General features: G+C 36.9%; 1 protein-coding gene across 1 annotated transcript; it reads left to right on the plus strand.

Annotated features, from left to right (window-relative positions):
• Window positions 1–1,101: 1,101 nt before the first annotated feature.
• Window positions 1,102–2,040, plus strand: LOC114684245 (olfactory receptor 2L13-like). The gene has a single exon (XM_028858758.1). The coding sequence runs from the start codon at window positions 1,102–1,104 to the stop codon at window positions 2,038–2,040; it is 939 nt and encodes a 312-aa protein (XP_028714591.1).
• Window positions 2,041–15,765: the final 13,725 nt, after the last annotated feature.

A 15,765-nucleotide genomic window follows, 5' to 3' on the forward strand; every position in this document is an offset into this window, starting at 1 on the left:
CTCCTGACCCTGTTCCTTGCTGATTACTTTGAGTAAGGAACTTCTCACCGACCTGCTTACATGGTGCCTGCACCTGGTGGCTCAAGGCAAGTCCCAGCCCAGCTGTCTCTTACCCTTTGTCTACCATGATTTTTAAAAGAATACAAGGAATCATTGACTTTATATGCATGCACCCACACCCCACACAAATACAAAGAATTAAATGAATGAAAATATAATGATTGAAAAATAAGGGTATGCAGAGTTAAGAATGCATACCTACACATTTTCTTTTCCCATGAACATATTTTTAAGGGCTTCTCACTCCTCTCAGTGGAGTATAAAGATATGAGCTGCAAAGGCAGAGGGGAAAACAGTGCATATAAATATTTATACTACTGGGGAATGTGAGTATAATATTTTCAATTGTAAAATATAACAAAAACACATATTAGGCATATTAGGCAATGTGTATCATTTATTATATTTATTTTTTGTATAAACACTTTTATTGTAAGTGTGTATTCAATTGATATCTTTAAAATTTACATAAACCAAAGCATCCCTTGTGGAAGTAGCATCTTATGATTTGTGTGGATCTGAACACACAGAAATCCTGTTAGTTCCAGAACAGTGAATTGGGAGTGGATGTTATTTTCAGGAAAGGCAAAGATTCATTAGAGAATGTGAGAGGCAGAGCACAAGGAGATCTCTGGGATCTGTGTGCAGTGTGGTCAGTTATGGGAACAGGGCCAGGAAGTAAGTGATGCAGAAGATAGAGGCTTTCTTAGTTTTGTAAGGTGGCTTGACGATCTTGAGTAGTGGTCTTGCATGGAGTTACCTAGGAGGAAATGTGTGAGCTATCTTACTCATGTTACCACTCTTGGTTTTAAAACGACCATACAGGTGTCTCTTAACTGAGAACTTGGCCAGAGGCAAGACAAGAAACATTCAGCTCAGATTTCAAAATAAGTTCAGCAGAAGGACGGTGCTGGAGGAAGAACAATTCAGTGCAAGGATTCATGACAGACCAGTTTCTCTTTATTCTTCTGTTCTACCTTACATGATAAGTGCGTTTTACTTTCAGGTCTCTTTTGAATAAAGCGAGAGCAATACATTTTCATGGAGAAATGGAATCAGAGCTCAAGTGATTTCATTTTGTTAGGGTTGTTTCCTCAAAACCAAACAGGCCTTCTGCTCTTGCTGCTCATCATCTTCATATTCTCTGTGGCCTTGCTTGGCAACTCAACAATGATCCACCTCATTCGTGTGGATCCCAGGCTCCACACTCCCATGTACATTCTCCTCAGTCAGCTCTCTCTCATGGACATGATATATATTTCTTCCACTGTTCCCAAGATGGCATTCAACTTCCTCTCTGGCCAGAAAAGCATTACCTTACTGGGCTGTGGAGTGCAATCTTTTTTCTTTCTGACCATGGCAGGTTCTGAGGGCTTGCTCCTGGCCTCCATGGCATATGACCGTTTTGTGGCCATCTGCCACCCCCTTCATTATCCTATTCGCATGAGCAAAATGAAGTGTCTGAAGATGATCATAGGATCCTGGACCTTGGGCTCCATTAACTCCTTATCACACACAGTCTATCTCCTTCACCTTCCTTACTGCCATTCTAGGTCTGTTAATCATTTCTTCTGTGATATCCCTGCCATGGTGCCCCTGGCCTGTATGGACACTTGGGTTTATGACTACATGGTATTTGTGAGCACATGCCTGTTTCTTTTATTTCCTTTCCTTGGCATTGCAGTTTCCTATGGACGGGTCCTTTTTGCTGTCTTCCATATGCGCTCAAAAGAGGGAAAGAAAAAGGCCTTCACCACATGTTCAACTCACTTAACTGTGGTGACATTTTACTATGCACCTTTTGTCTACACTTACCTTCGTCTTAGGAGTCTCCGTTCCCCGACAGAAGATAAGATTCTGGCTGTCTTCTACACTATCCTCACCCCCATGCTCAACCCCATCATCTACAGTCTGAGGAATAAGGAGGTCCTGGGGGCCATGACAAGAGTCTTTGGGACATTCTCTTCCACAAAAACTTGATCATTTCCTCTCTACTCATATTTCAGTTCCCCTGGAGAATGTCAGAGTAGTGTTGTTTATTGGAAATGTAATATTTCCCACATACATGTCATACCTTTCTGGTTACTCATTACAGGTTAAGATTAAATAGTATGTTCATTATTACACACTAGTACAATTATTCACATGTTTAATTCATAACATTACAGTCAATGATATCAATAACAGAAATTCCACAATTACTATCCTAACATAATATGACACATTATACCTTATGAGTGTATAATATTACTGTAAAATGATACTAAGTATGGTATATTGGCTTGCCTCTACAAAATTAACATAATTAATTGCTTTTCTTATGTGTTTTGTTTCCATTCTTTTCATTATTGAAAGTTTATATAAATTGAATATTTGCAACATGTTGAAGTTTGAATTGTTCCCATGTGACCAATACTCAAATGGCGCCAGTGTCTACTGTGTAGGACAATAGAGCAGTCCCAAAGTCATGAAACATTTTAAGAACATCAAAATTAAGCACAGTAAAGTACTACCTTACTCTAGGTAGAATGGTTGTTTTAAAATCAATTGCTTTTGTGACTGGAAGTATGGAGAAATATTATATACAGTTGGATGAAGTGTAAATTAATACAGTCCTTGCTGTGTTAGTCAATTACATAAAAATAGACAAATTATGGGATTTATCAATCCTCCTACTGTACCAAATTGAAATAGAATAAAGTGGAAGTGTTTACAAGACGTTATCCTACACCACTTACTGAAGTACTATTTGTGTTCACCAAAATAGTTTCTGGTATGCTCTGCTTCAATTGAATAAATATAATTAAACATAATGACTCATATATCTCAAAAGAGATAATATTGAATGTATTGTTCCCAAAGAGGTAAAAAGATTCAGGTATAAATTGGCTGAATACCGTGATTCCATCAATATACAATGTTTCCATGTGTGAAATATCACATTTACTTCATAAATAAATATAGTTATCTCTCAGCTGACATATTTATCATATACACATAGTATTATACATTTTATCCTTGGTGTACTAACTATTGATGAGGTGAGAAGTAATAAAATACAAATTCTTGAAATTGATGAGTTTGGAGAGTTCTCATTTTCCCTTTTCTTTTTAGCATGGTCCTATGAACTATAATGCAATATGTTACCCACCCTATCCTAATGTACCTGTATAAGACCATTCTAGAGGTACTTACATGGCTTAGGTCTATATAAGACCATTCTAGAGGGATTTACATGGCTTAGGATTTTTCTTATTTCCCTCAGACACTGAAATGAATTAATGGTCAAGAGTATATTAGATCCATCTACTTTTTTATTTAAGTTAAATTTTTGTGCATTGTGAATAATCTTTTTGATATAAGCTGATATATTCAGTTTGCATGTATTTTATTCAAGATTTTTCATAGTCTATTTATCATGCTATTGGTTTGTAGTAGTTTTCCTTGCTGTTTTTGTTATGTTGTTACCCTGTTTTAGTAGTAGAGTAATAAAGGTGTTTAGAAATGCTCCTTCTGGTTTTTTTTTTTTTTTTTTGTGTGTGTGTGTGTGTGTGTGATTTAAAAATTATTTAACTGTAGATCTTCAGTGTAAGTCTGGAAGAATTCTTCTGTGAACCTATCTTGTCCTGAACTTGTTTTTAAGCTGGAAGGCTTTTATTGCTGCTTGAATTTCCTCATTGTTTTTGGTTGTGTTAAATTGTCAATCTCTTCTTAGTTTAACTTTGGTCAATTGCATGCACCTAGAAATTTATCAGTTTCTTTTATATATTTTCAAACTAATGGATGGAATATAGTTTAATCAAACATTTCCTTACAATATATTGAATTGCCATGGCACATTTTGTGATGCTTTCCTGTCCATTAATGACTTTACTAATTTGAGTGATCTCTTTTTTTTCTTTTGCTTAGTTGGGCCAAGCCTCTTTCTTTATCTTGAAGATGCAGGAATGCTTCAACATTCCCAAATAAATGAATGTAATAAATCACATAAATAGACCTAAAAGCAAAAAAATTCCTATGATTATTTCAATAAATGCATAAAGAGCCATTGACAAAATCCATCATATATTCATGATACAAGTTATGGAATAAAAGATCATCAAACATTTGTTGACATAGTAAAGGCTATACATGAAATCTCATAGCCAAAATCATTTTAAATTAATAAAAAATTTCTAGAAGTAATTCCAATTTAATTATGATCAACACAGGACAATCTGCCATCTCCATTCCTCTTCAATATGGTCCTCAAAGAAATATACCCACAAATTTTGTGAAGAAGTAAATAAATGTATTTAAAGAGCTTGTTCTGATAGTATAATTTATGGGAAAATTAAAACTGCAGTTCAATGAGTCAAATATTCACATAAATTTTGTATTATTGTGAGTTTATATTTTTGTATTAATGTATTTCATACTAAGCACAATATATTTCATACTAAGCACATGAAATAAATATTTAAGCAAATATATTTCCTTAAAAAGATACTATATAAATATTTAATGAAATAAAATTGTCACTTTGCTTTCAATGATTTAGGAATTTTGAAACAGTTAGCCTAAATTGTCAGCAATTGAAAGTCTAGAATAAGCTTGCATTCCCACCAGCAGTGGAGGAGAGTTCCCCTAGTTCCACATCCTCTCCAGCATAAAGTGTCTTCAGTGTTTTTGATCTTAGCCATTCTGACAGGTGTAAGGTGGTATCTCAGAGTTGTTTTGATTTGCATTTCCCTGATGATTAGGGATGCTGAGCAATTCCTTAAAAGTCTTTCAGCCATTTGAGTTTCCTCTGTTGAGAATTCTCTGTTTAGTTCTAAAGCCCATTTCTCAATTGGACTGTTGGTCGTTTTGATGTCTAATTTCTTGAGTTCCTTATATAGTCTGGATATCAGTCCTCTGTCACATGTGGGGTTGGTGAAGATCTTTTCCCATTCTGTAGGCTGTTGCTTTGCTTTGTTGACCGTATCCTTTGCTCTACAAAAGCTTCTCAGTTTCAGGAGGTCCCATTGATTGATTGTTTGTCTCAGTGTCTGTGCTACTTGTGTTATATTTAGGAAGTGATCTCTGGCGCTTTCTTAGAAAATTGGGAATCAGTCTCCCCCAAGATCCAGCTATACCACTCCTGGGCATATACCCAAGAAATGCTCAAACATACCACAAGAGCACTTGCTCAGCTATGTTCATATCAGCATTGTTTGTAATAGCCAAAACCTGGAAACAACTTATATGCCCTTCAACTGAAGAATGGATAAATAAATTGTGGCACATACACACAATGGAATACTACTCAGCAGAGAAAAACAATGACATCATGAGGTTTGCAGGCAAATGGATGGATCTAGAAAAAATCATCCTGAGTGAGGTAACCCAGACTCAGAAAGACAAATATGGTATGTACTCACTCATAGGAAGATGCTACATGCTGTGGATATCATTCTATATAAATAAAACACTGATGGCCAGTGACCAGGCAGGAAGTAGGTGGCTAGGCAGGAAGTAGGTGGCCAGGCAGGAAGTAGGTGGCCAGGCAGGAAGTAGGTGGGACAAGGAGAGAGGAGAATTCTGGGAAGCAGAAGGCTGAGGAGGAGACACTGCAGCCACCGCCAGGATAAGCAGCATGTGAAGACGCTGGTAAGCCACCAGCCACGTGGCAAGGTATAGATTTATAGAAATGGGTTAATTTAAGATAAAAGAACAGTTAGCAAGAAGCCTGCCATGGCCATACAGTTTATAAGTGATATAAGCATCTGAGTGATTATTTTATAAGTGGATTGTGGGACTGCGGGGCTTGGGGAACCTGGAGAGAAGCCCTCCAGCAACAGCTACATGTGGAACAAGGATGACTGGACTGCTACTCACATCACCAGTGAGGCTACCTGGAAAATGGGACCCCAAGAAAGACATGGGGAAATGGATGAGATCTACATGAACAGCCTGGACATGAGTGGGAGCAATGAAGGGCAACGGTCGAGGGAAAGATAGCTGGAGATCCTAGCTGGATCAAGAAAAGAGAGGGAGAACAAGAAATAGGAGACCATGGTAAATGAAGACCACATGAGAAGGGGAGGAAGCAGAGAGCTAGGGAAGCCCATGGAGATCCACAAAGATACCCCCACAAAAGACTGCTGGCAATGGTCGAGAGACAGCCAGGACTGACCTACTCTGGTGATGGGATGGCCAAACACCCTGATAGTTGTTCCATAAACCCCATCCAAGGACTGAGGAATCTGGATTCAGACATCCATGGCTAGGCCCCTGGTGGAGCACTGGGAGTCTAATTAGTGAGAAAGAGGAGGGTTTATATGAGCGAGAATTGTTGAAGCCAAGGTTGGATAAAGCACAGGGACAAATAACCAAATGAATGGAAGCACATGAACTATGAACCAAAGGCTGAGGGGCCTCCAACTGGATCAGGCCCTCTGAATGGGTGAGACAGTCGATTGGATTGATTTGTTTGGGAGGCATCTGGGCGGTGGTGCCAGGTCCTGGGCTCGTTGCATGAGTTGGCTGTTTGAATCCTGGGACTTATGCAGGGACGCTTGGCTCGGTCTGGGAGGGGGAGACTGGACCTGCCTGGACTGAGTCTATCAGGTCGATCCCTGTCCTCAGGGGAGACCTTGATCTGGAGGAGGTTGGAATGGGGGTGGGCTGGGGGAGGGGGAGGGGACAGGGTGGGGGGAGAGCAGGGGAATCTGTGGCTATTATGTGGAAATGAATGGTGTTGCAAAATAAAAAAAACAAAAAAACAAAAAAAGAAAGAAAAAAAACAAAAAAAGAAAGTCTAGAATAAACATTTTTCAATTAACAACTTGTATTTTTATTCAATTTCATATCAATACACAAAAATATAAAAATCACTACATAACAAGGCTAACATGTCTTTCTATTGCTGAGATATGGGAAATTGAGGGAAGAAGACTTCTAAAAATAAGATGTATGTGTTGCCTTGATAAAAATTTATAAAAATAAAGAAGTATTCAATCAGAATGGGATTGTAAGAAATATATGAATGTCATTAGAATAATAAAGGCTATATTGGCCCTTAAACCACAAATTCAAAATTTTTCACATAGATAATAATCAGTACATTTGAACATCAATGTATCTCACAATCAGAACAAGACAACTTGTTAACTTCTGCAGTACATGTAGATGTTGTGTGAGACTTTCTACTAGGAGACACACATGTGTGTACTCACCACAGACAGGGAATTGATTGCAAATTGAAGTAATATTTTCACCAAATCCCAATTAGTTTAATTAATGAGTTTATTGGGGTTACTTAGAGGAATATGAGGGAACTGAAATGCAGTTTAATTACTGAAAACACAACCTCAGCTTGTTTGATAAACCATGGAAGTTTCAACTATAGAGATCTCTGCATGACTTGAAATCATCTCAACAGGTCTGAATGACTCCTCCTAGCAGTGCACCTGATCAGACAGCCTTCTGCCCTAGCAGTTGTTTACTGGTTCTTCATCTTTGGAAAGGCACTCATGAATCTTTGAAGTTTTAGTTTTCCCAGTCATGTCAACTGTGTTTGCTTCCTCAGTCTCATGAGCCTCCTTTATTGGAGGGACTGTTTCAATTCAAAGAGAATTGTAAAAGAACAGTAGAATATATAGGACACTACATTCCTTGTGCAGTTTCACCCTACTTATTGTTTGAGAATGTCATCCATGTACACAATGTATTTTGGTTAAGCCTAACTTTCATTACCTCTGCTTCAATAGCTCTCCCATTTCCACACCACTATTCCTTCTCAACTTTATGTGATTTGCCACACATCCCTTTCTCTACTCCATGTTGCCATATGTGTATGGGTATAGTGCCATCTGCTAGAGCATTGGTAGCCTCTCAATTCCTGAGTGTTAGAAGAAAACTAACTCATTTTCCCAGTATCCATCAGTATCCATGATACTCTCTGCTAATCATGGTTTCCTCTACTGAGCCACAATTAAGGCTTCTATCTATATGCTGAGTTATTGACTTTTTTCTTTTTCTGTATTGAAGATTAGCTGCAAATACCATTTTCCATCATTTTTACCCTACTTTCTCTGGGACTAGTTGTTGCTGTCTGTTTTGAGTGTTTCCAGACTATTAGAATCTTAATCAAAATGTTGATTATGTACAGCTAGATATCAAAAGAGAAAGGGATTGTATTCAAAAATAAAACAAAAATATAGAAGAAGAGATAAATTTCAAGGGAGCTGTGGTCTCTCAGAAAGAGCTTCATTTCCTTTCTCACAGTTGTTACCTTCAAAGAGCAAGTTCCCACTTGACAGCCTCATTTTCATGGCTTCTGATACATAGTGTTGGTCAGTCACAAAAATCACCTTGACAGATTTCTGTCAATTTTATCGCATATGTGCTAGTCTCAGGGAAGGCAGTGTATTATCTAGTCTATTAATTGTTTTCATAGTATCTCCATATTCCTGTGGTAGACACTAATCAAAAGGCAAATATGTTGTTCCACACATAGAAGAAAGTAGACACCCAATGATTTCTCACCAGTAACACTCCATCTCAGATTGCACAGTCTTAGTTACTTATTTTTCTATTCAATGCATGAAGCAGCAACCATATAAAGAAATACACCCCCGCATACTTTATTGGGAAGTTGGACCATGTCAAGATTGTTCCAATGAATAGTCCAAAAGAAAATCTAAAAGAAATGAATAGTTTTCTCGATGAATACCACTTACTAAAGTTAAAACAAGATCAGGCGCACAATTTAAACAGACCTATAACCCCTAGTGATTTAGAAGAAATCATTAAAAGTCTGCCTTCCCCAAATTTAAAAGATGATTTTAGCACATTCAATGCACATGACCAGATGATTTAAGCCCAGAATTTTACCAGACATTTAAAGAAGAGTTAATGCCAATACTCCTCAAATTATTCTACAAAATAGAAACAGAAGTAACATTGCTCAATTCATTTTAAGAGGCCTCAATTACCCTGATACCCAACCACATAAAGAAAAGAGAATTAAGGACTGATTTCCCTTATTATACATAGTTGCAAAAATTCTCAATGAAATACTGGCAAACCAAATCTAAGAACACATCAAAGAGATCATCTACCATGATCCAGTAGGCTTCATCCCAGAGATGCAGTGTTGGTTTAACCTACAAAAATCAATAAATATAGTCCAACCTATAAACAAACTGAGAGACAAAAAAAATACATGATCATTTCATTAGATGCAGAAAGGGTCTTTGAAAAGTTTGATACTCCTTCATGATGAAAGTACTATAGAGATTGGGGATACAAGAAAAATATATCAACATAATAAAGGCAGTTTACAGAATGCCCACAGCCAACATCAACTTAAATGGAGAAAAATTCAAATCAATTCTACTTTAATTAGGAACAAGGCAAGGAAAGAGTTGCCCACTCTTTCCATATCTACTGAAAATAGTACTTGAAATCATAGCTAGAGCAATAAGACAATTGAAAGAGATCAAGGATGGACATATTGGAAAGAAAGAAGTCTAAGTATTTTTATTTGCAGATGATGTAATAGTATATATAAATAACTACAAGATTTCCACTAGGAACTCCCTACAGCTGAGAAACACTCTCATCAAAGTAACTGGATACAAAATAATTCACAAAAATCAGTAGATTTCTATATACAAATGACAAATGAGCTGAGAAAAAACTCAGGAAAACATCATTTTTCATAATAGCCTCATATTATATTATTTTATATACTTTATATTAAGTATCTTGGGGTAAGTCTAACCAAGCAAGTGAAAGACTTGTATGATAAAAAAAATTGAAGAATTGTACGAAGAAACTGAAGAAGATATCAGAAGATGAAAAGATCTTCCATGCTCATAGATTGGTTAACATAAGTAAAACTGCCCAACCTAGCAAAAGTAATCAACAGATTCAGTGAAATCCCTATCAAAATTCAAACACAATTCTCCACAGATCTTGAAAGGATGATTCTCAACTTCATATGAGAAAAGCAAAACATTCAGGATAGTTAAAAAATAATTGTGGGAGATATCACTATCCTGAATTTGTACTACAAGCTGTACTAATAAAGAACAGCATGGTGTTGGCACAAAACCAGACACATTGATCAACAGAATCAAATTGAAGACACAGACATAAATCCACACACTTACGGACACATGAATTTTATAGAGAATCCAGAAACACAAACTGGCAAAGAAAGATAGCATTTTCAAAAAATGGTGCTAGTCAAATTGGATGTCTGCATGCAGAAAAATGCAAATAGATCCATACTTGCAACGCTTCATAAAACTCAAGTACAGGTGGATCAAATACCTCAACATAAAACCAGATCCACTGAACCTGTCAGAAGAGAAAGTGGGGAACAGCCTTGAACTCATTGGCATAGAAAAAGACTTTCTATACAAAACGTTGTCAGCATAGACGCTAAGGATCGACAATTAATATATGGGACCTCATGAAACTGAGAATCTTCTGAACAGTAATGGACACCATCACCTGGATAAAGTGGCAGCCTAAAACACAGGAAATTTTTTTTTTACCAACTCCACATGCAATAGAAGGCTTATATTCAAAATACATAAAGAACATACATACAAAAACTAGATATCAAAAAAAACCCAAATAATTCCTAATTAAAAATGGGGTGCAGATCTAAACTGAGAATTCTCAAAAGAGGAACTTCAGATGATGGAGAAACATTTAAAGAAATTCTTAGGTACCAGGGATGTGCAAATTAAAACTACTTTGAGACTTCATTTTATATCTGTCAGAATGGCTAAGATCAACAAAACAAGGGATAACTCATGCTGGCAAGGATATGGAGTAACAGGAAACACTCATTCATTGCTAGTGGGAGTGCAAACTGGTACAGCCACTATGGAAATCAGGGTGACAGTTCCTTAGAAAGATGAGACTCTATCTACCCCAAGGTCCTTCTGTATCACTCTTGAGCATATTACTCAAAAGATGTTTCATCCTACAACAGAGACATTTGCTCAACCCTGTTCATTGCTACTCTGCTCATAATAACCAGAAACTGGAAACAACTTAGGTGTCTCTTAACAAAAGAATTAATAAAGAAAATATAATACATTTATACAATGAAGAATCAATCAGCTATTATATAAATGACACCATGATATTTGCAGGCAAATAAATTGAAATATAATAAATAACATGAATGAGCTATCCCAGACTCAGAAAGGCAAATATGGTATATATTGTCTTATATCCAGATATTATCTGTTAGGCCAATGATAACCAGGCTACAATGTGTAGAACCACAGAGGGAAGGTATAAAGTAAGGGACTGGAGAGTACAGATAAATCTTGTCAGAAAAGGGAAATAGAATAGATAATTATGTATGGATGGTGGGATTTGAATGGGAGGATCAAGTAGGGAAGGGGAGGAGCAAGGAGGTTGAGGAAGAGAATATGGGGAGACACAATTGGGGAGCAGTTTATAAATGTAATATAGTAGAAACTTCTTAAAATAAATACATGTATGAAGGTGATAGAAATGAAATTGCCAAATATTGGGTGAGACAGAGTCTCAGTTGGCCATCTTTTCTCATCAAGTGAATCTTACCATATCAATACTGGGTTACATATAATTAAGTTGTTGGCCAAAGTGGTCCCATGGGAACCCACAAACAACCAAGGCTGTTGCCAAGACTAAAGGTTGCTCTCAACAAAGTAACATCAAGGCCCTATTGCTGAAAGACAATACCTACACAACTCATTGAATATGTTGGAATTGAGATAGTGCCTATATAGAGTTTTCACCCCTACATGCTAACGTCTTTGGTACAGGTAGGTATTCTGCATGCTATCAAAAGAGAAATAGAAACACCAAGCCTACCACAAAACCATTGATGTACAATGGTGTTCTACTTGCAAAAGATGCTAGGGCAGTAGTTCTCAACTTTCCTAATGCAGTTCTTCGTGTTATGGTGAGCCCAAACCATACAATTATTTACATTGCTACTTTATAACTGTAGTTTTGCTGCTGCTATGAATTGTTATGTAAATATCTGATATTATGTACAAATACATATGTAGGATGTATTTCATTGTTACAAATTGTATATAATTAAAGCATAGTGATTAACCTAAAAATGCAGTTATATATTGTGAAATACTTATTTCGATTGAAAACAAATGAAATTTTGTCTTGAAGCATGGTGTAGCATGGGTAACATTCTTAACAAACAACCATGCTACACTGCTACATTTCACAATAGTATGTGTACATAGCTAAAGTTAGTTGACATTGCTTCTTTTTCACCAGGTCAGAAATTCTCAGAGGAGTCTATACAAGAGCACAATGAAGATCATCTTCCACAGTAAGTCTAACTCTGTATTTAGACTTGAATACCAACAAGCTGGAAAATCATGTGTCACAATGGTATGTTGCTGGCAATGTTCAGTCTCAGAAAGAACAGGATATGACATTCTGCTGTACTCATAGATCCATTCTTTCCTCATCTTTCATCAAAGAATCTTATTCATGTGTAGCTGAAGTTTTCTCTGGTCCTGCCTAGCTCCACAGGCTCTATAGCCACTTATAAAATAATCACTGAGAAGCTTACATTAATTAAAATTGCTTGGCCATTAGCTCAGGCTAATTATTGACTAGCTCTTACACTTAAATTAACCCATAATTCTTATTTATGTTTAGCCACGTGGCTTGGTACTGTTCCTCAGTTCTGCCTTCACATCTTGCTTCCTCTGTGTCTGGCTGATGACTCCTGACTCAGCCTTCCTCTTCCCAGAACTTTCCTCTCTGCTTGTTCTACCTATACTATACTTCCTGCCTGGCTACTGGCCAATCAGTGTTTTATTTATCAACCAAATCAAAGCAACATATTCACAGCATACAGAACATATATGACATTCCAATCATTCATGTAACAGATAGGAACAAATATAAAGACCCACAGATAGACATTATACACTCAGTCCTCAATGGGATATATCTCTATCAAATTCCTCCACTCAGAGCTCAGGGAACCCGATGGAAGAGGAGACAGAAATAGCATAAGAGACAAAGAGGGAAGAAGCACCAAGAAAACAAGACCCTCTAAATCAACATGATTCTAGCTCAAATGAATCACAGAGACTTAGGCCACATGTACATGGCCTCTGTGAGTATGCACCAGGAACTCTGAGTATATAGTATGGTTTCCAGTTTAGTATTTTAATGGGATTCTTGAGTGTATGAAAAAGTGGGTTTCTGACTTTTGTGCCTGCTCTTGGGTTCTTTTCCTTTTGTTTATCTTGTCCAACTCCAATGTATTAGTTTTTGTTTTATAATATATTTTATCACATTATATTATATTATCATTTCAACTAATATTATGTTTACTATTATCTCTTACAAGATTGTTTGTTTTTTAATGAGAGATAGAAACAAAGTACATCTGGATTAGAGGGGAGATCAGGAGAAACTGGGAGAAGTAGAGAAGTAGAGGGAATACTGTAATCTATAATATGTCAGAAAAAACCCTATTTTCAATAAAAGGAAAAAATAAAGATTTGTGGAGCATAGCCTTAATAGGTATAGTTATAAAATATCTCCACATTGAAGACTCAGGGAACATTATGGAAAAGGGATCAAAAAAATTGTAAGAGTTGGAGGATGAGGGAGTTTGCTTTGAGATTGTATCTCCTAGTAACGTCAGAAGCTGCACACAATAAACTCTTATCAACATGACTGCCCAAATGTAATTGAACAAGAATAACACCAAAGGGCCTGAAAGGTGGACAGAGAAAAGTTCATGAGGTTTCAACCCTACATAAAGAACTATAGACAACTGAGGAAAGCTGGGAGCCAGGGAAGAGCAGAATAATTAATTATCAAATGCCAAATGGTGAGCCCTGAAACCATACATATATACATACATACATACATACATACATACATACAGGTAATATTATATAGACCAAGTGGTTTATATTTAGGAACATATAAGTATATACATCTATATATATACATGCAATAACAAGTAGTGGAAAAGGGGGTCATGAATTTGAGGGAGAGCAGGGAGGTTTTTATTGGAGGATTTATTGGAGGAAGGAAGGGAAAGAGATACATGCTGTAATTACATTATAATCTCAAAAATAAGAATAAAAATTCCCAGCAGCATGCATGAGAAACCTCCTTTAGAGTTACTGATCAGGGGAGGTTGAGACCTTCCAAACAATATAAGCCATTGTTTTTGCCATTTGTTGCCTCTAAGAGGTTGAAAGTATGTTCCTATTGCTAAAGATGCTGTTCATTTCAAACACAGGATTGTAAGTGGATCCACCTGAAAGTCTCCTTCTAGAGGATTAGCTTTCATAGGATTCTAAAGGTATTATGCAATCTGAGAAGGGAAGGTAGCAACCAATAGTCTTGCCCAGCTTTGAATTCTGTGAACAACAGCCCAACGTTCGTGGTACGAATTCATGAAAAAGCTGCTTGTCTGTGGTCTTGTGGGCCTCAGCTCAGGCCCAAGCTACACTCAGCCAGTTGTGGTGGCACATGCCAGTAGGATTTACTGAAGAAGGCAAAGGCAGGAGGATCCTGAGTTTGAGGCCAATATAGGAGCAGCTACGTCCGGGGGCAAGCCAGAAACAGTGGTGGGGCCATGGAGGCAGTGGCTGCTGCTCTGAGTTCCTGGTTTCTTCTCATCGTGTTGGTGACTGCAATGAATCTGCTACCTGGGATGAAGGGTTTACCACTGTTTGTTCAGAGAAGAATTGCCAGGACCATCATGTTACAAGAAAGCATCAGCAAAGGTCAGTTTGGAAAAGTTTGGCAAGACAAATGGTGGGGAGAAATTGCTGTGAAGATTTTCTCTTCTAGGGAAGAATGTTCATGGTTCTGAGAGACAGACATTTATCAGACTGTGATTACTTCAAATCACAGAGAAGGCACCAAAAAAAAATTCTAAAGGGAACCATGGCCACTCCTAACAGTGACTTTGGAATCTTCAAAAGGATGATGGGATCCCACAATGATGATTCCACATGGACTATGGTAAAGCCATTAAGCTGATTAACACCACGGAAAGATTGACTTTGGATTACAAACTGTTCAGGACAATTTTGAGATAACTAGCTGAGACGATTCAGCCTGACAGACTACTTGAACAAGGACTTGAAACATGCCCTGCACTTTCTCAAGATGCAGAGATTGAACAAATGATACAGGTCTTGACAATTAACTCAAAATTTTTCTTTTCAAGATTCCCTAAAGATATCTTCACCCCTAGAAGGCAAAAAGAAAAAGAGAATATAGATATGAGATAGATCATCGAATCTACTCTGAGAAAAAAAGATAAAGAAATAATAGGATAAATAGGTAGATCACTGAATCTACACTAAAAAGAAAAAGGGGAAGATATAAAAATGAAAAAAGGTAGACTACTGAATCTATTATGAAAAAAATACATTTAAAAAGGAATTACTTGTTTTAAATAGGATAAGTAATGAAAATTTTTTGAGCTTATCAAATGTTACTGGACTGGACACTGTTATATATTAATGGAGTTTTTTGTCTAAATCTGTCAAATGTTAATGGACTAGACATTGCTAATGTAATCTTGACTGTGTATATTGTATATACTTATTGGATATAATTTTTCTTGTATTAGTTATGAGCTTTTTTAAATTTTAGACAAAAAGAGGGGAAATGTGGTATTGTGTTCCCCGAAATATTGTGCACTCT

This window comes from Peromyscus leucopus, chromosome 12 (assembly GCF_004664715.2).
Source record: "Peromyscus leucopus breed LL Stock chromosome 12, UCI_PerLeu_2.1, whole genome shotgun sequence".
In the NCBI taxonomy this organism is placed as follows: Eukaryota; Metazoa; Chordata; class Mammalia; order Rodentia; family Cricetidae; genus Peromyscus; species Peromyscus leucopus.

Coding starts and splice junctions, on each gene's coding strand:
- LOC114684245 (XM_028858758.1), top strand. CDS start 1,102: ATGGAGAAATGGAATCAGAGCTCAAGTGATTTCATTTTGTTAGGGTTG.